General features: G+C 36.6%; 2 protein-coding genes across 6 annotated transcripts; one reads left to right on the top strand and one right to left on the bottom strand.

The window, feature by feature from the left end:
• The first annotated feature begins 205 nt into the window (after nt 1–205).
• Nucleotides 206–5,544, top strand: LOC135605353 (uncharacterized). Of its 2 annotated transcripts, none has more exons than XM_065095346.1 (10): nt 206–520; nt 1,549–1,676; nt 1,774–1,887; nt 1,993–2,138; nt 2,246–2,360; nt 2,436–2,516; nt 3,043–3,180; nt 3,548–3,635; nt 4,621–4,731; nt 5,443–5,544. In XM_065095346.1, exons 1-10 carry the CDS (start codon nt 277–279, stop codon nt 5,535–5,537), a joined length of 1,260 nt encoding a protein of 419 aa, XP_064951418.1. In that variant the 5' UTR covers nt 206–276; the 3' UTR covers nt 5,538–5,544. The 2 variants fall into 2 exon arrangements, with proteins under 2 accessions (XP_064951418.1, XP_064951423.1); XM_065095351.1 differs by lacking the exon at nt 5,443–5,544 and adding an exon at nt 4,870–5,046 and having other exon boundaries at nt 207–520; nt 1,774–1,845.
• Nucleotides 5,448–14,647, bottom strand: LOC135605362 (COP9 signalosome complex subunit 7-like). 4 transcript variants are annotated; one of them, XM_065095361.1, is made up of 9 exons: nt 14,272–14,647; nt 14,048–14,123; nt 13,251–13,339; nt 10,506–10,595; nt 10,261–10,305; nt 10,094–10,164; nt 6,653–6,785; nt 6,304–6,395; nt 5,448–5,758 (listed from the first exon to the last, which is right to left on the bottom strand). In XM_065095361.1, exons 1-9 carry the CDS (start codon nt 14,431–14,433, stop codon nt 5,728–5,730), a joined length of 789 nt encoding a protein of 262 aa, XP_064951433.1. In that variant the 5' UTR covers nt 14,434–14,647; the 3' UTR covers nt 5,448–5,727. The 4 variants fall into 4 exon arrangements, with proteins under 4 accessions (XP_064951433.1, XP_064951452.1, XP_064951441.1 ...); XM_065095380.1 differs by having other exon boundaries at nt 6,304–6,409; nt 14,272–14,637; XM_065095369.1 differs by having other exon boundaries at nt 6,304–6,392; nt 14,272–14,636.
• Between the last annotated feature and the right edge of the window lie 8,481 nt (nt 14,648–23,128).

Here is a 23,128-nt window from a genome sequence, read left to right as displayed (position 1 = left end):
ATGTGTCGAGCATGCATACTCTTGAGACTGGACAAGTCAGGTCAAAACTCGTGCGCTTCGGGTGGGCTTCAAGGTGGAGGCCCTTTCACGTGAGTTGCACGTGGAAGTTTAAAACTCGTGCGTTTCAGGTGGTCTTTTTGGTGGAGTCCCTTTCACGTGAGTAGCACATGCTGATTATGCGTAATATGTGGTCGGCCAACTCGGGTTAAGACTCGCGACTCACTTCTTTGTGTTCCTAAGAGCGACGTGTTAGGGCGGAGGGACACTGCCCCGGTGATGTCCGCCACCGCAAAGAAGCGGCCGAAACAAAGGGCTCCAGGCGCAGCCCCGCCGCATCAGTTCTTGGGGAGGGAGCCCTCTGCAACCCTCTTCCCATCCAAGAATGAGGTCCTCAAGCTCTTCGCCGTCATCGGGATCGCTGCTTCGGTCGCCGCTGCTTGCAACTACGCCGTTTGCTTCTTCAATCAACAGGCCAAGTCATTCTGCGACAGCAGCAAAGTGGCTTACGACACCGACACTGGTGATCTTCGTCTTTTCTTTTTTTGTCCCCTCAATTGATCTCTTTTTCCTTGATATTTTTTTTCTTCCAAATTTCGTGAGCTGACCTAGTCTTATGATTTAATCTAGGTTCTTATATTCATTTTTTTTAATGTTCTTCAGTAGGATAACATTTTCCTTTGATCCTGATGATTTTTTGGGTTTCTTGAGAGTTTAGTAAAACGGTTTGAGGCAATTACTTTTTCACGCATAATCAAGAGCAGAAATTACAAAATGTCAGTATTACCTAAAATATTGTTTTTTTATTAATACAAGAACAAGGCACATCTGGACCATCAAATCTAGGTAATTCAATGAGAAATACTAGTGCTTGCATCACTATTCTTAAACGAGGAAAGGAACATTTATGGTCATAGTTCTGTTGCATTAGCTGGCTTCTGTTACCACAGGCGAAGTGGTACACTTTAGTGGGTATTGGATTCCGAATTATAATTCTTGGGTTGTTGCTTTTAGAGTTCTAAACAGGCCTTGTTTTGGATTTAGTTTTTAGTGCAAATGTTACATGTTCTTGATTGATCTTATAAATCATTTAGTCGTTATTTAGTTGTAGGGCACATGCCTAATGGCTATGGATCCATTGATGTAGATGTTAGAAGTGGAGAGGCATTTCTCCAATTCAAGAGGGATAAAGCAACTATCAGCTGGAGGATTATAATATTTAAGTAAACTAATTCATTGTGTAGAAAATAAAGAAAACATCCAAGCTTAAATTCTTGCAACCATGCCAATCTATAGGGATACTAGAGTTCATAAGTGTTATAAACAGAACCTTTAACTTGTTTTCTCTAGAATATTTATTTTAACTATGCTATGTTTTGTGCTCCTTTGTGACTTTGGAGAGGGTTCAAGTCATGGAAATAATCTCTCCATATTTAGATCTATATTTATAAGGAGCCTTTCCAATTACCCTTTAAATACAATTTGTAGCTTGTTCTAGTTTTATTCTACATACTATAAATTAATCTTTTTTAGCATCAAATATAACCACAGACTTGTGTGAACCTTGCCCTTCCCATGGATGGTGCTCCAATGGAAAGCTGGAGTGCTTTCATGGTTATAAGAGACAGGGAAGGAAATGCGTCGAAGACGGAACCATTAATCAGACCGCAAAGAAACTGGTATGTTTTTTGTGCTTTAAATATTTTGGGTAAACTTTGTCAGTGATTATAAAATAAATATTGTTTTTTTATGACTTATTATTATCCTGCAATGCAGTCAGAGCTGCTACAACAGCATGTTTGCAATGCATATGGGCAAGTTCTGTGCAATGAACCTGGGAAAATCTGGGTCTGTTATCATGACCAACCTCATGGTTTTCATGCAACTTGTGTAGGGATTTCTGGTATAGAAGGACTTCTATTTGTGGAGTTAAATGAATAGTTGCATTCTCATTAACAACCACTATGACCTCTGTTGTTTGAGTCGGCTTTTCAGTTTCAAGACGCTGATGTGAGGGAGATAATTGACGAACACATGCCAAAGAAGAATATTGTCTCAGAAAATGACACTTCTATGTTTGTAAAACGTAAGGTGATGGACATTGTGGAGTCTATCTTGGAAACGAGGGTGGCACAGAATGGGTTCTTTTCTAACTCTATGTTTCAGCATTAAAATGCTATGTCCCTCTGGTTTGGTTTGATCTGCCAGTCAATCAAATCTGAGGTTTGCACATTCTTGATTTATGTAGAAGCAAAGAGTTCAAATGTCCAGACTTGCTAGCTGAACTTTGTAAGCCTCTTCAATGTCGTGTCAACCAGTGGATTTACAAGCATGTTGGCATTATGGTGGCAATTTTGGGTTTAGTATGTGATTGCAGCTCAGTCTTCATGAATAAATATATTTATTAAATCCATTCTGATTTTATAATGATTCTACAGCTTGTAGGCTTAACCAAAATTACATGGAGTATACATCAAAAAAAGAATCTCACAACTCGAGCTGAGCAACTATACGAGCAGGTCTATTTATTTATCATGGAATTGTTCTTTTCTGTGGTCATTTCTGTATCTCCTTTTATGGTTCTGTTGTTATTCTCATGCAAACTAAATCATGCATGCATTTTTAGCCAGGTAGATATAAGACAGCATCCTAGTTCTCAAGATTGCTGTCTGCCAATTTGGCATAGTTCCTTCGATCTGTGGTTGTATTTTTTCTCAGATTTTGAAAGTTGATGAGTCATTGGCAGGAGTTGTCTATATGCCTCTTATCCAGTTAGTTTGTCTACATCCCCTAATATGAAGGCTATATCTTCAAAATTTCTTAAACTTTTTCTCAAGCACTTTATTCTGTCATTCCCGATTCATAATATATTGTCAATATATGATTATTGTAAAGATAAGGTATATAACTCCATACAATCTAGTATTGACATTCGCAATAACCATATCACATTGTTTATGTCCACATGATATATTTTGCTTGTCCATTTATCATTACTGTAGTTTGCTATTATATCTCTGTTGCTAAACAATGTTGGTTCAACAGGTATGTGAAATTCTCCAAGACAATGCCATGAGAATTAGATGTGGGAACCGTGAAGGCGAACCTTGGTTAGTTGCTTCTTGGCTAAGGGATCAGCTACTTCGACCAAGGGAGAGGAAGCATGCTATGTTATGGAAGAAGGTGCATTTTATTAATAACTAATTCCAAGTGATTTTACTGCTTCATTGTTGTTAGTTTTCTTTATTTATGAAGTGGCCAACAAATGAGGGTTGTAGAATGTTTTAGTAATCTTAAACAGCTTATGTTATTTCCCCATATTTTCTTTCATGCTATCAATAGTATGTTTTATATATTTTGCTGTAGTTCGACATTGTTCTTAAGTTAAGATGATAGTTTATACATGGTGCATGAAGAAATATGCATGTAGCATAACTTAGTCAGGTAGTAGACAATGTAGAATTTGTGTTTTTATGATAAGAAATTTTATTTATGTGCTATATTAAGATTTGTATTCTCAGTACTGTTTATTGAATTCCATCTGTATTAGGTTGAAGAAATGATTCTTGAAGATTCTCGTATAGATCAGTATCCGAAGATGATCAAGGGAGAGTCTAAAGTTGTGTTGGAGTGGCAAGGTGTTATCTTTTTTCCATTTTATTCTCCTCTTTAAAAGTATAGTGAATAGAATAGCAGATTGCAAGATTTTCTTTTTTTTTTTTTAAAACAAGTATAAATAGTCGATAAAGTAAAATACAATTGGAAGTATGAGTCAGCTGAAATTTCAAATGAAGCATAACATAATACCATATATCTTCAAACAATGAAATAGCAACTTGGCTTATGAAAAACTTTTGACTTTTATAAATGAAAGTCAAATAACTTAGGTCTTTTGGTGTTGCAAACAGTGACTGTCACAAGGTGTTCACTCTAGACATGGGGATTGAAGCTCATATGCGAATGCATATGAAGTATCCATTTTAGAATATATAAATATTAGCATCAGCATTGCCAACTTGTAAAAATATCTAATGAAATATATTTCATGTAATATAATTAAAGATCATGATTTGATGTCAACACATCGTAACATACTTAGGCATAGGAAAGCAAGTTTCACACACACACACACACACATCAAATTATATCGAAGAACTATGACTGATCTAAAGAACAAATTGTTTCTTTACCACACAAGTGGTCGACAATGAACTCGAATAACATAGAAGGCCATAATTAGAAGATAATATGGATACACAAAATTGGCGGAAGTCCTAAGGATTGAACTTTTGAAGTGATTTTAAATAGAAACATAACTGAAGCAAAATTTAAATTATTGATGTGCAGTCATATGTGATCTTATTCAGTCTTTTGCAACTGCATGTCATATGCAGTTCGAATATGTTGGTTAGCTGCATATTGCTGCTGTACATGGTGATATGTGATGGGTTTGTCTAATTTGGAATTCATTTTAAACATATCTCAGAAATTTATGTGGTATAGTGAACAATGTGGTCTGTAAGCTATCATCATCTCGCTGTTGACTATTTAGAATTCATATTAACAGTTTATATTCAATTGTCATACGAACTCGGAGTGATTGAAATATGATATTTATTGCAGTTGATGGTCCACTTATTTCAATGTTGAAGAATAAGGAATCTGCAAGCAAGACAAAAGCATTTGCCAAAGTTGATGGGTCTTTTGGTAATGAAGAAAAGAAGCCTGTAATAGGTAACTAACCATCTTTGTTCATAGATGCCATTCTGCCCAAACGACCACTTCATCAACTTTGAAGATATGATTTGTAAATTTATGTACTCAAGTATTGTAACGCATGGTTTCCATTTTTCTGCTTTATCATATGCTAAGCTGGTGGTGGTTTTACTAAGAATCCATCATATGTTGAGGTGTCAAGGGCCGGTGTCTGCCTGTTACAAGATTTGACAAAGCTTATTCCACCAGCATGGACCAAATTCCTAATGCCTGACAAAGTGAAGCTATAATATTTGATCTAGTTATGACGTGACTGCTTGTCCTTGTTATTCATTTGATTTATCAGCTTCAAAAATTGTTTTGTCACTTTGTTTTCTAATATTTCCTCTCGTTTTATTTTTTTTCTTCTCTGTGAAGAAGATGTGATTCATTCTCATCAGGCATCAAGCCCAACTTCTTTCACGGTTACATGGTCGATGTTTAATGGGTCAGGTGTTTACGATAGTTCGGAAGAGAGACTTGGCTATTGTATATGCCTAGATTCCCATCTTGAGTCCTAAACCAATCCATTTCAAGCTTTTAAACTATGGAGTAGCAGAACGTATCATGAAATCCATTCATATTTTTGTTTATTGAATGAAGAGCTTGGACAAGTCCTCTTCATGGTTTCTTGCTGTGTTGCTTGCTAGTCTTAACATTTACCTACTATATCTCTTTACACAAATGCAGCCGCAGAAGGAAACATCACAAATACAATTCGGGTTTTTCTGAGGAACTACCGAACTAGTAAGTACAACTCTTGTACACAGAAGCCATCATGTTAATGAATGCAAAACATGATTATGGGTTGATGATCGAGTTTGAACAAGGTGATAATACAGTAGAACAAGTTCACCGGACGCAAATATGGACACCGATATCAGATTAGAACAAATTGCGAGCAGGTATTCGACTCCAAAATGCTGTCAGCAAACTGAGAGTCAGCCTCGGCTAATATGAATTAACACCAAGTGATCAACCTTCTTTGTGCATTGGCTGCCGCCTCCTGCAATGGTAATTTGCAAAAGATTCACCCAATTAAAAGCTACAGGAAGTTGAATAAAATAAACGGCCCACAAAACATGCAAGCCGGATGAACAGAATTTGGAATCAAGAGTTTGCAGAGAATCTGGGCCAACCACCTGGGTATTTGGGCAAGAGTAGCAGCTAAAGATGTAGCTGAGATGAAAACCAGGAAGTGACAGGATGAAAACAATGTCATTATGCTTGAGAAATTAAAACTAGCAGGAAAGGCAGATCATAGTAAATGCACATTTTCGCATATGCCATTGCCACTTACCATGTGTGGTCATATATATACAAAAGTTGAAAATATAACAAGACAACAATCATCATTTCTTAAAATGAAGTTCGTATCATATTTGATTTATCTTGATATGGAAATTCCATTTTCAGGTACAGACAAGGAATAGGACAGCTATTCTCGCAACATCTTTCAGATTGGCATGCTTTCTTTTGCTGGCACCAACATGCTTGGGACATGAATGCCCAGCTCAAAATAAACAAGTTGCACGCATATAAAGTAATTACCTCTTAGGCCGGACACGGTCCTCTTCATAATCCATCATTCCTCCAGATTCAGAAAAGCTCTCTTCGTGGCCTCGAAAGTCCAAGTCGGCCTGCTTAAAGTGTTTAACTTCTGCCACCAAGTAAGTATTTCACATCGACAAGCATTGCCATGTTTGATGCATAATTCAATTATTTTCATGCTTGTGGATATAGCCATCATATGATTTTCTTATAGAAATAACAGAGCAAATACACATTATAACAGCCATCATGCATAACGTAAACAAAACCTGATTTACAATGGCATTCAAGCTAACATCAGATTATTTTTTTCAGAATTTTTGAAGTACTTTTAATCCATCAAGCTCACCTTGAGAGATTTCTTCACTTCTTCCACCTTGTCCTCAATTTCCTTCTTATGCTTCTTGTTCGTCTCACTCATTATATCAGCCCACTTGATTTTTTCTTGGATCAGATGAAGCAAACTGTCCGATGTGCCCAACCTGCAGGATATATCTCCAAGATGTAAGCGAATACAATGCATGAAAATGTTCAACAAACGTAAGCTATGCATCCTTCGAGTGTGTTCACTCACTGGACCACCAAATGTAATATTTTCAAGATGTAATAGTCATTAACAATCATGTAAATATGTACAATGATTTTTTTTTGCATAGTGTTTGTTATAAAGACATTGCAATGGATCATGTTACCAAGCCATGACAGGGATTTTCATGTACAATGGGCTGAAAGATTGACAGGCAAAGAGGATATAAAATAAATATAGAAAGAATTTCACAGCGTAAATATTCAGCATTAACAGAATAAATTACCTATCAATTTACCCAAAATGTATATACTGTTCTAATTGCAATAGTTTTGCAGCAGAAAAATATTCCATTACAAATATTGAAAAGTTATTAATTTTCTTGTAGAAATTTAGCTTAAAGAAAGTTCTACGTGAAAGACTAACTATATTCCTCACAGAACAGCATACCTGTTAATAATGTATCAACACCTGCCGCTCAGGATGGTTGATAGTGAATCATTTTAGATCCTTCTATATACCTTTTGTTCGAGTTTTCAAGATGGTCTTCCATTAAGTGTAGTGATATAAGAAAGTCGGAAACAAAACATTAAAAGCTACTTTTAATCACCAAAAACTACCTGATATAAAAACATTTTATTTTGTATTGATGTAAAAATTACCAAAACATAAAACAACTTTGGATCTTATCTAATCCCAGTAGCTTTATTTCTTTATGGGATGAAAACATGTTATTATGGGATGGAAGTTTATTTCTTTATCCATCCAGAAAAGGACCTTTGTTTTTTGAGCTTGATCTAAGACATTACGTCATCAAAATGAATCATCAATTTGGCAAGATGCAATGATCTACAACAAACTGAAATCAATGGTTGATATGCAGAAAAAAATTATCATCCAGCTGGCACAACTCAAGATAGATAGTATAAACACACTAAATACTTTCAAAAATAACATACCTCCTTTCAGGAAACAAAACACTATCATATACCCTAATAAACTTTAAGCAAATACAACCTATGTAATAATCCATAGCTTCAGAATGTTCATCAAATGGAAACCATATTCCACTTAAATTATTTGCATCTTTACATTCACAAATAATTTGACATAAACAAATAAGAAAAGTGCATCTTTAGATAAGTTCCCAGTAAAAGTTTGGCTTCAAGTTTTACCTGTTTCATTAAAAATCAAGTGAAAAACCCAAAACATGTATGGTCCCAAATTTTTCATGCAAAATCAAAGAACCTAGATGTTCTCGTATGTAGTGGGCAGGCTAAAATTAAAAGAAAATGACAAATGCACTAAGAGCGTTTTTTACAAGCCAATGTGTGATAACTCCAAAGTTTGTAGTTATTCATGGTATGCAGATCACATTCTAGTCAGTGATTGAAAAAGGCGCTCGGGCGAGGCGAGGCGAGGCCCGAGCGCCTCGCTAATCTCCCAGGCGGCGCGCTTCAAACAGGCGCCGCCTGGGCGCTCGCCCGAGCCCAGGCGTTGGGCGCTTCGGGCGAGCGCCTGGGTAAACCAAGGCGACCGAACCAGGATTTTAGGTCTGGTTCGATCCTGTTTCGGTTATTAGTTGGTTCAATCGAACCAACTAAACCGATATAACCCTTACCCAACCCTAACCCGCTGCCGCTCCCGATCCCGATCCCGATCTCGCTGCTCGCCGCTGTCGCTGCTCGCAAACGCTGCCGTTGTCGCCACTCGCCGCTGTCGCTGCTCGCAAACGCTGCCTTTGTCGCCGCTCGCGCCTCCTGCTGCTCGTCGCTCCTGCTCCCGTTGCCGCTGCTCGCCGTTGTCGCTGCTCGCAGCTCCCGCTCCCTTTCCCACTGCCGCTCGCCGCTGCTGCTGTCGCCGCTGCCGCCGCTCGCTACTGCTTCCTCGTTTCTCCGTCAGCAGGTTTATACTGTTAATGTGATTATATTTATTAATTATATTATATATTTTTATATTTTATTTAAAATTTTAAATAATTATATTTATTAATTATATTATATATTTTTTATATTTTAGCGCCTCGCTTCGCTCGGGCGAGCGCCTAGCGCCTCGGGCGTTTTTGGACCTTGGCGCCTTTTGGCGCCTAGCGCTTTTTAAATCATTGATTCTAGTCTTCAGTTGACAACATAACCAGACCTTCCCTTTCCTAAGCATGGAAAATATTCAAAAGAGAAGCTTTTACCTAATTCTTGTAGTAACAAGACCATTCAACATTTGTTAATTAAACAAGACCTCTTAGAACAAATCCCTAAATTTTTAGCACCATGTTAGGAAACCAAAGTCATCTTTATTTCAGATGGGAACCATCAGAAGAAAAACCTACTTGACCAATCACTTTAGGATGCCACAGGTCAGGCACTAAAGCATTACTGGCAGCATTAACTAGCCACCTCAATTATTAATTTTGATCTAATCAAGTCATTAATGGGCCAACCTCATCAAATTAATAAGCCATATCTCACACACATTGGGGATGTCAATCATCACTGCCAGCCCATTAAGTCTGTCAAACCGTACAATAATGCAAGATATAAATGAACTTATACAAATAGTGCATGAACTCTTATTACTTCCCATCTGACTGCCTCACTCCTGCTTTTACTCTTCTACACTAACGAACTCAAGAGTCCATTTTAGGTATTGGGGAGGACACTGTTGAGTCCACTTCTAATGCCTCATCAATGCATTCTTGCAAGTAGGAACCCCAAGCTTCAATGAGGCATTCTACATAACCCGAGTCTGAGATGGTGCTTGTTTGTCAAACATCCATGTTTGGCAAGATGAACAAAAGGCGCATGATCAATTTCAAACTTCAAATTGATTATTGCCCAATTATGAGCCAACTATTTAAGCAACTGACATAATTTTAGTTTGATGGAAATACAGTTTACATCTTTCATGGTACCCTTTAACCCTTAAAGCCCATCAATGTCAACACACCCACACATATATACACATATGCATATACATATACATATATATATATATATATATATATATATATATATATATATATAGAGAGAGAGAGAGAGAGAGAGAGAGAGAGAGAGAGAGACTAAAATGTAATGTTTGATTCAAACAAATTAGCCCAACCGATAACCGCCATAAAAAATAGCTCCTTAGTCTTCCTCTCATCTCTCAAAATCAATGCCATTCTTGCTAAGAGTGAGATTTGTCCTTCAAAGAGCGCATGTAGCACTTTTCATAGTTGAATGTTCAATATTAAAATAATAAAATGTATATAATTATGTAGAAAATTACCAGTCACTTAATGTCTGAATCATGTTGTCTAGCTGTTCAGGTCTAAGATCCCTTCCAGCTGCAAACTGCACCTGTATAAAACAGAAAAGGAACCAGATTGGGTTAAGCATTAAATTTGTTTTCTAACAAAAGATCATAAAGATTGACAAAACAACACATTTTCCAACCTCGAAGCACCGGCGCAACTGATCAAGTTTTCCTCTTACAATACCCTTCAAGAACCACAAAAATAGCATAAGCATATGGCTTAACAACAACATTTTCTAAACCCTCACAATTTATAGATATAATTATATTTATGTCTGAAATAATATTTCCAAAATACTTGCTAAAGTCCATGAATTGATAGGAACAATGGTATATCTAAAAACCATAAAGTTTCATTCAATCAATGCATCCTGCAAATACATACCGCATACATGCACTCATTGATGAGGAAGTCTTCAAGCTCCCTAACATTTGAAACATCAAGTTCTTCCATGAGTTGGTCATAAGGCAATACCTAACAACCACCAAAACAATAGATATCAGCATACTAACACCACAATTACATTAAGAGATTCAGTATGTAACTTTTGATAGTAAATAATATGATATATGTATATCCAATAACTTTGAGGCATTGGCGACTGTGATCTTTGACGACGGAACAAATTGCTAACAAATGATGACCAGCAGATGAGGCGGTCATCAAATTGGCTAGAATTGACCAAAAGTCACCATGCTCCCCACTTTTTTTTCTTCTTTTGTGCCTCTCAACTTGGTTAAGATTAGCCACAATCAGCCAACTATGGTTAAGTTTAACTGACTCAAAATAAGTTCCAGTATATGATCCAAAAATCAGCAAAATCAGCCTTGGATGATACCAATGCCAATTGGGTTTGTCATATCAGAATTGGACAACATCACAAACTATGGCAACAAACAGGAACACATTGCCGGAGTGACCTTAGTGAGTTAACTAAAATTAATGGATGATACATTACCAACTTCGGTAAAACCGCTGATGGGTCAACATAAATACTACTAGCTATTTTATTATTCAAGTTGGAACCAAAAAGTACAACTCAGTAACCATAGTATGGAGGATCTGCACCTCAATGGAAGATATTTACAATGTAGATCGGACCAAAAGTCACCTTTTCCTGAGGTGTGAGCGATATTGGTCAACTTTTGCCCTAATCTATAGAATGTTTGCATTTCATAAGATGAATGTAGTTAGTGTATATATTATATTGTACATCAGTGTATATGGAAATTAAGAGCATCAAGAGGACGAAGGCAAGCGTCATCCAATTAATGAATTATATAAGGCGAGGCAAATCTCACGATGATTGGCCATGAAGCAGCAGCAAAACTAAAGGATCTACTACTTGATGACATCACATATCAACATTATAGGATGCTTTGAACTAAATACTTGAACTTCTCAGCATGTGAGACAAGACATGAATAAGATCATGATGCAACAGTTGACTGCCTAGCATTAGGGGGGGCCCAAAGAGGCAATCCTCCAAGGCAAGGATTAAAGGTCAGTCATCACAGCCAACCAACAATTTAGATATCAATGATGAGTAGCAATTTGTGGAAGGTCATGAGACTTATCCTGCTGATCTTGTCCTTATGCTCCATCAAATTCACAACAGTGATGGAAGTAATGATGGACATTGTGATAGTTCCACATCCCTTAATTTGGGCAGTTATAGAGACGTCATGCAAACAAAGGGGCAGCACTTCACTTGTGTCATTAGGATGCCAATCAATCCTCCAAGGCAACGATTAAAGGTCAGTCATCACAGCCAACCAACAGATGTCACTGATGAGTAGCAATTTGAGGAAAGTCATGAGACGTCTTCTGATCTTGGCCTTATGCTCCATCAAATTCACAATTACAACAGTGATGGCAGTACTGATGAAGGACATTGTGATGGTCCCACATCCCTTAATTTGGGCACTTATAGAGACATCATCAAAACACAGTATTTCACTCGTGCCATTCAGGATGCCGATCATAAACAAAGGCAGCCTTCTAGTGGCAGCTTATACCAAAGGCAGCAAAAGGGAAAGGGGTGGAGGAACTGAAAGGTTGTCTATGACTTCGGATGCAAGGTTGACCATATCTGACATGATCTATATTTTTCTACCGCTATGAATTACGGAGACCACCAACTGAAGGAGCACGTCAATGTCGATGAGCTGAGACCTTGTACAATCCCTATACAAAATCCATGTAGACCGATTTGTTCTTGTCTGTAGATGCATCCATGCTGGGGCCTTTGTACAATCCCAATACAGAATCCATGTAGACTGATTTGTATTCGTCTGTGGATATGTCCATACATCATATGTGTATATACCCCCCAAATTGATCTATGAATTGTTGACCACCAGTGTGGCATATTTTATTAGATTATATTATAAAATATACTGTCATTGCATTACATGAGACTAGTATGGTCATTATGTTAAACGATGCACACACCTATAACCTTAACTTCACTTGCCCACACATAGCTCTATTTTATTTTAGGCCATTCGACAGATGGTGAGTTAATTAGGCCTTTGAAATATTAAGTATAAATCTTTCATTATGCCAGTATAATAATGGTACATATTTATATCAGTAACTGGCTTGAGTTGGTATCATATGTTGGGTGAATATTTTTAGTATCTTGACCTATTATGAGTGTGATTATCTATCATGTATTAGCATTGTTAATCACTTTTATTTGTGTTTTTTGCAACAATCACTAGGAATTACCTTTGTAAGGTCCAAAAGTATTTTTTAAAAAATAAATTCTTTATAGCTACAAGTTATTGTTGGATTTACAAATATATACTACCAAATAATGCCTGCATAATGTCAAATATGATCAACTAATAGATCATGCATATAGAGAAAACTAAAGAATCAACCAGGAGTTTCTCATTAAGAATAACCTATACTACCCATGGAAAAACGTCTATTGACAGTGCAGTAAAATAACCAAAAATTAAACAGCAACAGAACCAACAAAAGGTGAGAAGATGCCAACAAAAGGATCTTGTGAGGTGAAATACAAAGTCTGACATATAGCCTGTCTCTATCATGCAAGAAATTGTCCTCATTGAAGTATAACAAGATAAAAAAAACAACAAGCTCATAAGTCACAAGTACCTTTTCTGTCTCGGCCAATGTCAACACAGTTAGCTGCTTCAGCTTACGAACTTGATCAGGGACTAGTGCTGGAAGGCTACCAGCATTACCTAAAATAAGGGCACATTACTCCAACTTAAATTGGGAATATTTTTTTTTTATACAACATTGTGCATTATACAAAAGTACAACTATGATTAGCGTCAACCTTTTTTAACATGGAAATGATATTCAGGCAGAGAGCATAAATAGAGCTCTCATTAAGAACAGGACGACAAGTTGTCATGTGCTCAATACACCATAGATCCGAAATAAGTATATCTAAATTCAATATACCCACATGCTCACCTCAAGGTGAGTGCACATGATTAAAGCAACAATTCATCAATGTTGTCAATTACAGTCCCCAAAAACAAAATGCAGCATGCATGTCAAGAAACTTGTACTGTTACATATGCCTAAGTATAATTAAACTGGATGCTATATCATAAATAAATAGGTTTCATACTATTTAATGACGTTTTCTTCAGAAATGATAACCACCTTGGAATAGTTACGCTCACAATGTCCTCATATCAACTATACATAAGAGGGAATGTTTCTACACACAAGAAAGGACAAAAAAAGAAAAGATGATTTATGACATTCTCTAGGTTTGCATAGTAATTAAGCCCAACAAAATCATTTTGACGTGATACACTAATCCTGTATAGTATAAATGCATCCACCGTTAAGAGGAATTCCAAGAAGCCCTAAAAAATTAATGCAACACATTAAATCTGTCTGACGGGACGCCAAGCTAATGGCAAAACGCTTACATTTGTAGTCGCTCCATGTGCCGCAGGCGAACAAGCGAAGCACATACAAAGACGACGCATACTGCGTTCCCTTCAGCTGCACGGAAGATCAAACCAGTCTCAAGATTCAAAAGTAGTAGTAGTAGTAATAGTAATAATAATAATAATAATAAATCGGGCATTGACTAGTTAGCGAAACCAAACTAGGGTTAGAGAAGGGACGGTGGGGGATCGAGGGATGTAACCTTCGCAAGGTCGGGGACAGAGAGGATCTCGGAGAAGGCAAAGAGCGAAGGATGAGCAGTGGCCTCAAGAATTAGGTCGGCGAGGGGAGCGGCTGCGTCCAGTGCGGTCGCTCGCTTCACGAAGTGGTCGATGAGCTCGGATTGCTTCCGCTCCATGTCCATCCTTCTCGTGCGGGAGATCGAAGGGGGAACGTGGGGTTAACCAACTAGGTTTTGTGTTCTTCGCTGCCCCGGTTTCGGCTCGGTTGCTGGGGTTTCTTTCGCCGATTCGATTTCCCTTTATGGTGTGGTGTGTCGGGTGCAACCATTCGATTTCCTGGTGATCGCGATGGTTACTTTTATATTTTTCCATAATAATATTTTCCTTTCAAATGCTGAATCAAATACAATGCATCTTTCCTCATTTTCCATTTGTCCTGATACCGGTGTCCAGACACTCGTCGCCCTGTAATACATAACACACAATACATGTGTTGATTTCATATAAAAATAATAGATATATTTTTTTTTCACAAATTTACTGATAAAAAAATAATTTTATTATATTACATATAAAAAATAAAAATTTAAAATTATCTTTTTTTTATCTAATATCACGTGCTATATTTTTCGTTAATATAATATTACAATAAATATACCTATTTATTTTATTTTTAAAATTATAAAAATCTCAATATAAATTTTCTAAATACAAAACCACAATACTAATAGGAATAGGAATACAGAAGATAATATATAATTAACCCCCTCTTGCATACCGTAGAAGATATCTTAATAAAACTTGTCTAAATAAATAATCTCTTAAAAACATCCTTGTGTTGGAAAAAATATAAAAAAAAAATTGGTAACGATTTTAGATCAAGTTGGAGACCATCACGATGGCCACGGAGGATCTACATGTGATGCATACACTGTAACATCCCTGATTAATCCCACATTGAAAGTGAACAACATTAAGATTGACTTAAAAGGATCTGATGAGTGTACTACTATCAACTTCAGCTTAAGCATTTTGATCAGTGATTTAGACCAAACGAAGTTGATAGGCCAGTTAGCCCATCAAGCTCGGGTCATAATATTTGGTATCAGATGCACTATGCTAGAGTTTGATCTGGATTATATTGAGACTTGACGAAAACATCATGCCTTTAAATGTGAGTGATTATAACGCCCCTGATTAATCCCACATCGAAAATGGACAGGATTAAGATTGACTTAGGTCTGATGAGTGTACTACTATCAACTTTAGCTTAAGCATTTGATCAGTGATTTAGACCAAATGAAATCGATAGGCCAATTAGCCTATCAGGCCCGAGTCATAATACACACAACTATGCTCAATGTCACTGCTGACCTTTTATCTCTAATCATTTCGATTCCAGAAAATGCACATAAACATACGTTGATAGACACCAAAAAAGAGATGGCACACAGGAAACACTGAAAGCATATTATCAACATGTTAAAACTGAATCAGCACAATTCTATGGCTGCATTTCATGAGCACATACGTCGATTCCACAAATGCTTGATCAGAAAGTTCAACACCTCTTGTACTCGAGCCAAGCATATTATCAACATGTTAAAACTGAATCAGCACAATTCTATGGCTGCATTTCATGAGCACATACGTCGATTCCACAAATGCTTGATCAGAAAGTTCAACACCTCTTGTACTCGAGCCAAGCATATTATCAACATGTTAAAACTGAATCAGCACAATTCTATGGCTGCATTTCATGAGCACATACGTCGATTCCACAAATGCTTGATCAGAAAGTTCAACACCTCTTGTACTCGAGCCATCTTTGAGCACTACTCATCCTGGACTAGTGCATTTCATGAGAAGAATTGCTCTTGCCTCTGGCATTTGAGCACCAGAAGTCGTTACCATTGCCAAAATTCCTGGAGAAAGTCATCAACGTTTTGTCTGCATCATACATAAAACATCTGTATATTGTTCCAAGTTTGTTTGTTTCCCTTGTTTCACAGTAAGTATAAACGCAGACCACGTTAGGCAATTAGCCCAAAAGGAGATTGGAGGGTCGAAAGTAACCCCACAAATATTTTTCAGCAGATATAAATAAGCTAGCGGCCATCTTTTCTGGACCTCAAATTTCCACCTCGCATCTTTGAGCTTTCCATCCATACCAAGGTCTCTATCCATAACAAGGTTAATACCTTCATCTGAGTACCTACCAACACGAATAGTGATGCCATCTTCATTTACATTGACGTCTCCAGTGAGGCCACCTGGAAAGCTAGAGAAGAGTCACATCTTGCATGTCGAGCACCTCCTCTTCCCCAAAGCAAACAGAGCTCTCTGGGAAGCTTCTTTGTTCAATGTCTCCCAGAAATCTCAATTTATATTGTCACATAGAAATTGGACTACCAATCCTCCAGTAAAAAATTAATTCAACAGTTAGTTTTCACAATATAATGGAAGCATATCAAGCATCCTAGAATAGGCATGCACCGAATGAACTAGGACATAATGTATCCTCCGAATGAGTAGGACAACAATTTCATCAGTGCATTCTGGACCAACACAGTTCATAATTGAACTCTATAATTTGGAGATTACCACTCTTAGGAGAAAAAGAAGTTGAATCAAGGCTTCGAGGCTGTTAACTATATATTTAAGAGATCTAGTGAAATCAAGGCTACAAATTTCATTACCAAGAGACTTAGAAAAAGAATATAATAGCATCAGAATTAGCATCTCCAAATTTCTGACATGCAAGATTTCCACTTAAAACAACAAACTATAAGCTTACTTGCCAACATTAGTATTAGCCAGGCAGACCACTGTACTTCAGATACAACCCCCCTTTTACTAGACACTGAACAACAAAAGTTTACAGTATAAGTAATTCCATATTTTCGCTAACCCATCAAAGGAAAAATAAAATAAAATACTTGCTATTGAAGTCGAGGACTTCACAATGGAGTTCAAATATGTCGTGTAGCAAAAACATAAACTTGCTAAAAAAAAATCATTGCATTCAACATAAAAGTCGAGGGACTTTTTCATTCATCCCATCCATTATATCCATTATCCTTTTTTTTCTTCCAATTGCCAATATCACAACGTTTTTCTATTCAACTTGATGGATCTGATTGTGTTGTGGCATGATGAGTCGATTCCATATTTTCAAGATCTACTTACATCACTCTCTATTCAACTTAAGATGATAAAAAAGATTCCATGACAATATCTTGAAACAAAAAAAATTCTCGCGATGAGTGCGAGGAGAAGCTTACTCTGGGCGGTCACATGGTGCACCATTTTCTGCCAATGACCGAGCTCCGCATTTCAATTCAGTGAGTTGGGTCCTGCGAAAAACCCCACACTCTTCACAAATCATTGAACAGTTCGGACAGACGATAAAGATGCAGACCTTTCGCGAGTATACCAAGCGCCAGTGCAACAGCCTCCGTCAATATCATATACTATTCCCGTCTTTTGATTTCCAATTCAACTAGATTTTGAAATTAATAAAAGCATCATAAATGAATCAACCTCATCCAGTTAATTAACTATCCAACCTGATTAGAAAATGTAAAAGAATTTACACTTCTTTTAATAGTAATTATTCAATTTTACAGCAAAATGAAATTATCTATGTGATATAATTTTTTTCTGGGCTTTGCTAATACAATTGATCCAATACGAGTCAACATCCTCAACCAAGGAGAAACAAGATATTAAATTAAACCACAACCAGTGACATAACTAGGGAACCCAATGACTAAATGCAAATAATCAATGCTTTTGTTGATACCAACACCCCATCTTTTACATGTTCATTATGAACTTCATGTCATAAAGCAGTTGCTTCTCCGAATAGATGGAAAATAGAGTAGAGAAGTACCACAACATTAGAGCAGGATTCGCAGTATCCAAGTTTTTCATGTCATCCAAAGCAACATTTTATTCACATTGTAGGGCAAACACTATTGATCGGAACATAACATGTACTTGGATAATTACAATTACAAAGGGCAAGGTCAACAAAATTTACTGACTACCATTTTAGTCACAAACTTACAGGGGATAAGTCAAGCGGAAAAAAAAGAGAAGAAATAAATCCTTGATCAGTCTATCATGCACAAATACAAATAACCATCAGTAAATGGAAAAAAAATACCGCTAAATTTTCAAACAGTGCATCCAAAAGAGGACCATGAATGCCTGTCACCACAAGGATGGTGGAGCTGCACAAACTAAATTTAGGAAAGAGAGAAACAATCTGATACATCACTTGCTATTGCAATCAAATCCAGATGCACGATCCACACAATACAATAGCATGTGCAGCTGTCAAAACGAGTAATGAAAGCTTACAACTATACAATAAGCTTACAGTCTTCTGTTATCCATCCTTAAAACTGAAGATAATCAATCAAGAAAAAGAAAAGACGAAACCATTGGCCTCTAGAGGCAGGAATCATGAACAGAACCCAGAAGAGCTTGGACTAAGCAGAGAATTTAGACTGAAGAGTGATACCAGAAAGAAGAAAAAAGATGCAGGTATGACAACAAGAAACACTTGGGCTACAGCAACTGTTGACAAGAATGACATAACTGCTCTATGATTGACAGTAACAAATGAATTCCATCCAAAAAAATTGGAAGCAGCTAAATATCAAGCAAACCCAATAGTCTACTCTAGCATGATAAAACAGATTCAAAGCAGCAGGAAACAATGTTAAATAGAAAAAACTGATAAGCTAAGGTTTCTCCGCTACTGTATTCAGTGGATGAGGGATGGTTTCTTCCATGGATCTAGGTATCTACAAATTACCACCCATCATGCCACCCAAAACCATGTATTGCTACACAACATGTACTAAACCTGTATCGATCTGGAAGAGAACAGGTATGATTCCAGTAGTCGAAATTAATAGACTTAAGAAGGCGACAAGCTGGAGAAAGCTTCAGAATCAAAATCGTTTGGCTGTCATTCGGTGATAACCAAAACACAAATTTCAAAAAAAGAAATAAATAAAAAATAAACAAAAACCATTCCAAGCCATTACCAGTCATTTGCACATTAATTCAGCTAACATCATAATTGTAAAGTTCCAGTACAAGGGACAATAGAATACAAAAATCCTGAAGATATGGTTCGCAACGAGGAAAACCATAAGTAACTTGTTCATCCTTACCAACATCTCCATCAACCCATCAAAACTTCAACCATTGCATAAGCTTCTCAAGAAGTGGTTTTTCAATGGAAAGATTAAATTATACAGTGCACCGAAATAAGACACCCCAGCCGAAGATACCAATTGAATGGTGAACCATTTATTCTTGTCCTAAATAGTTATAACTTCACAAAGGTTATTCCTAAACAACTGCATTCTGCCAAAAGATACTCTCCAAAATACTTGCAAAATAATTCATTCCCATCTTCATCAACCATCAAAATTACTCAAGTTAGTCTATTAATGAGCCTTTCAGACTGTTCATCCCACTACCCAATAATGGCATTTCCCATTCACAGGACATTTCACTGTTAGCAGTTAAAACACATTATCTGAGAATCCCGTTTGGAACAATAGTAGAGTATAAAGAAATCAATACATCAAAAACATAAATTGTGATGTCGATCATCTTGTAAAATTTAGTAATTTACATAGATATTGATTAGGTTCTTAAATTTTAGAATCATTATTATAATTCTGTAAACAATGGTTTAAATTATTGGTCAGACCAGAACATAAAAACCGATATTTATCGAATATAAGTACTATACCAGTTTTGTACTACCATATACACATTCCCTTTGTCACAATGGCAACAGGTCAGCATACCACCCTATAGATCAGTGGTGTAGCAGTCTGAGTATTGACACTAGTGTCGGTTTTGGTATCCACATGGTGTAAACCATCTAAGTTTTTTGAACACAATTCATTACAAACTATGAAGTACCTTGGAGTGCTTCAAAATGCCAACAAATTTACACTAATAAGTGGCTATATAAGGGAACTGAACACGGTAGATATAAAATATGTATGGTGCTGCAAAATCAGATGGAAACCAAGTTCATTGCTACTTAAAGACAGAACAAGGTCCTCTAGGTCTAAATAACCCGAATAAAATTACTCCAAATTGCACAAAAGTCAATTTTACCAAAATAAGATGGATAAAAAATAAAAAAATAATAGGATGTGAATCAAAGTCATTACCTGCCATTTTCAATCTAAACAAGAACACCTGGGTCATAAAGCTCCATATAGAAGATAACTACTTCAGATCAGATGATAAACATAACTAATCCAACTACAAAACAAAGAACATGATGATTTTTACCCAAAAAATGTCTACTAAATGTCATGTTTACTAAAGTAGCGGTACAGTACAAGATCGCTTACAACAAAGGATTCAGTTAATACAGGCAAACAAAAGATTTGCTCAATTCAGCTGTTCTATGAGTTGTAAGGCATGCATAATTGAGCATACTGGAAACTTGAATATGGTATATGGTATGGACAGATGCACTCTCTAATTAAAAGCACAGTGCAAAGATACAAAATCAAAGACCGAGAATGCAACCAAGGGAGGCAAATAATTACTAATTTGACAAATCAACAATATTGCATTTCAAAATAAAAAAACTGGAAGCAGGGTTTGCAATACCGTACTGTGCCGCCCGGTACAGGCGATACGTACCAGTGAGCCAATAGACCAACACGTGGACCGCCCGCCATCGGACGGTATCAAGCATTTGGCCTCGTATCGGGCGATACAGGACTGTACCAGATGGTAATGATCGAAATTTTGATCGTTACCGACCTATACTGGTCGGTACGGTTCGAAACTGACCGTTACCGATTAATGGTTTTCAAACGGTCAATTTGACCGGGAGGCATCCTAAAGGGTTTTTAAACACTTTTCTCCCCTCTCTTTCATTCCATTTCACCTCTCACACTCTTAAACTCTCTCAAGTTCATTTTTACTCACAATCTCTATCTTATTCTCACATTTTCTATCGTAAACTCAACAAAGCAACGATTTGTGGATTCACGACGATCAACCTACGACCATCACCACATTTATGCACCAATAGCATATGGTGTATCAATACACTATGTCGTAAAATCAATTTCAGGATTGGATCCGACAAATATATCATATTGATATACAGATATATAAACATGTGGCACTATTCTTACCTAATTTACATTAGTTTTACTAAAACTATACTAAATGTATAGTTATTTCTAACTTAAAAATCCTATCCTAACATTTTTTATTTTTCAGGTATTTTTTACAAAATGTTCCATGTTTTTTTTCTCTTAATATTGTCTTTTAGTTAAGGTTCTTAATCTCGTACCGTATCGGTGTACCGAGCTTTGGGGCACTATTCTTACCTAATTTACATTAGTCGTACCGTACCATATCGAGCAAAGCTCGGTACACCGATACGGTACGAGATTAAGAACCTTAACTAAAAGACAATATTAAGAGAAAAAAAACATGGAACATTTTGTATAATGTAGTGTCAATCATTTAGTGGATTGTTAAATAGTAAAAAGAATGTATAATGAACTATCCTGACATAACAACTATGTCAAAAGTAAAAACAGATATTGCTAAATTTCTCATCTTAAGCGGCCAATCAGTGGCACCTCTCATGGTCAAGCACGAAAACTATAGGCTTAAGACATTTAATCAAGGACCAATTCATAATGGATTGGTCATTTAGTTGATTGTTAAATAGTAAAAAGAATGTATAATGAACTATCCTGACATCACGTGTCAAAAGTAAAAAACGGATACAGATAAATTCCTCATCTTAAGCAGTCAATCAATGGCACCTCTCATGGTCAAGTACAGAAACTATAGCCTTAAGACATTCAGTCAAGGACCAATTCATTTCCTTGAGAAACTGATAACCTTGAAATTGACGATCCAAATGGAAAATAATCAAGTTGGAAGGGAACGCATTCTGGTCATGCAGAATTACCCAAAAAAAATTTCCTTCCCTTCTTTTATCAAATACCACAATCTGGTAGTAGATTTAGTTATTAATCATAGGTAGATAAATTTGCATCATTAAATAATTGCCTTATAAGTATCCACTTATCAAATGAAAATTCATATCAACACTGAAACTGGAGATTCCATTTCATCAGGCTTCTGTCTGGTCTTTCCTATGACAATCGACAAACTATTTCTCATACTCAGTTGCATGTGATTCCAGTTTTAATCTTATAAGTGCAGCAAAGTACTTCTAGTTCTAAAAATTATCTAAATGGCTTGTCCGAATAAAATAATAATGTGTGAATCATTAGGGTGGTAGTTAAAACTCCAATAGTACATCACTCATGCTCTTGCTCCACACATTTCAAACCAAGCATGGAGAAGAAGTTGCATGTCTTTCTGCAATTAATAGTCGCGATTTCTGAAGACTGCATGCTGAAAAAGAACCTATACAGAATAGATGTGGAAGCACGTACTGTTACCTGAAATCTATAATAGAAACATAAGTGTAGTCCTCAAAATCGTTAACAGTGCTTCTTTGTCTAATAATTAGTTTGCTCCAGATAATAAGCAGCCATGTAACTATCACATATCCATATGTGCTACATGCACAAAACTCTGATTCCCATAACTTCAGGGACCAATTTTGGAAGGTCTACAACAAAGACCAACTTGACAATCCCAGAGTGCAAAAACAGAGAACATATCCAGCGAGCCGTATTAGCAAGGGAAATATATCCAACAAGCTGTATTAGCAAGAGAAACAGAAATTTTCACTAGTCCAAAACATTTCAGAGCCTTCTCAATTTTATTTTATCAGACCCTTCAAAGATTATCGTGCCACTGAGATCATGTGCCACTGGG

This window comes from Musa acuminata, chromosome BXJ1-2 (assembly GCF_036884655.1).
Source record: "Musa acuminata AAA Group cultivar baxijiao chromosome BXJ1-2, Cavendish_Baxijiao_AAA, whole genome shotgun sequence".
Classification (NCBI taxonomy): domain Eukaryota; kingdom Viridiplantae; phylum Streptophyta; class Magnoliopsida; order Zingiberales; family Musaceae; genus Musa; species Musa acuminata.
The sequence above is the reverse complement of the archived record's forward strand: the minus strand, read 5'-3'. Positions and strand labels throughout refer to the sequence as shown.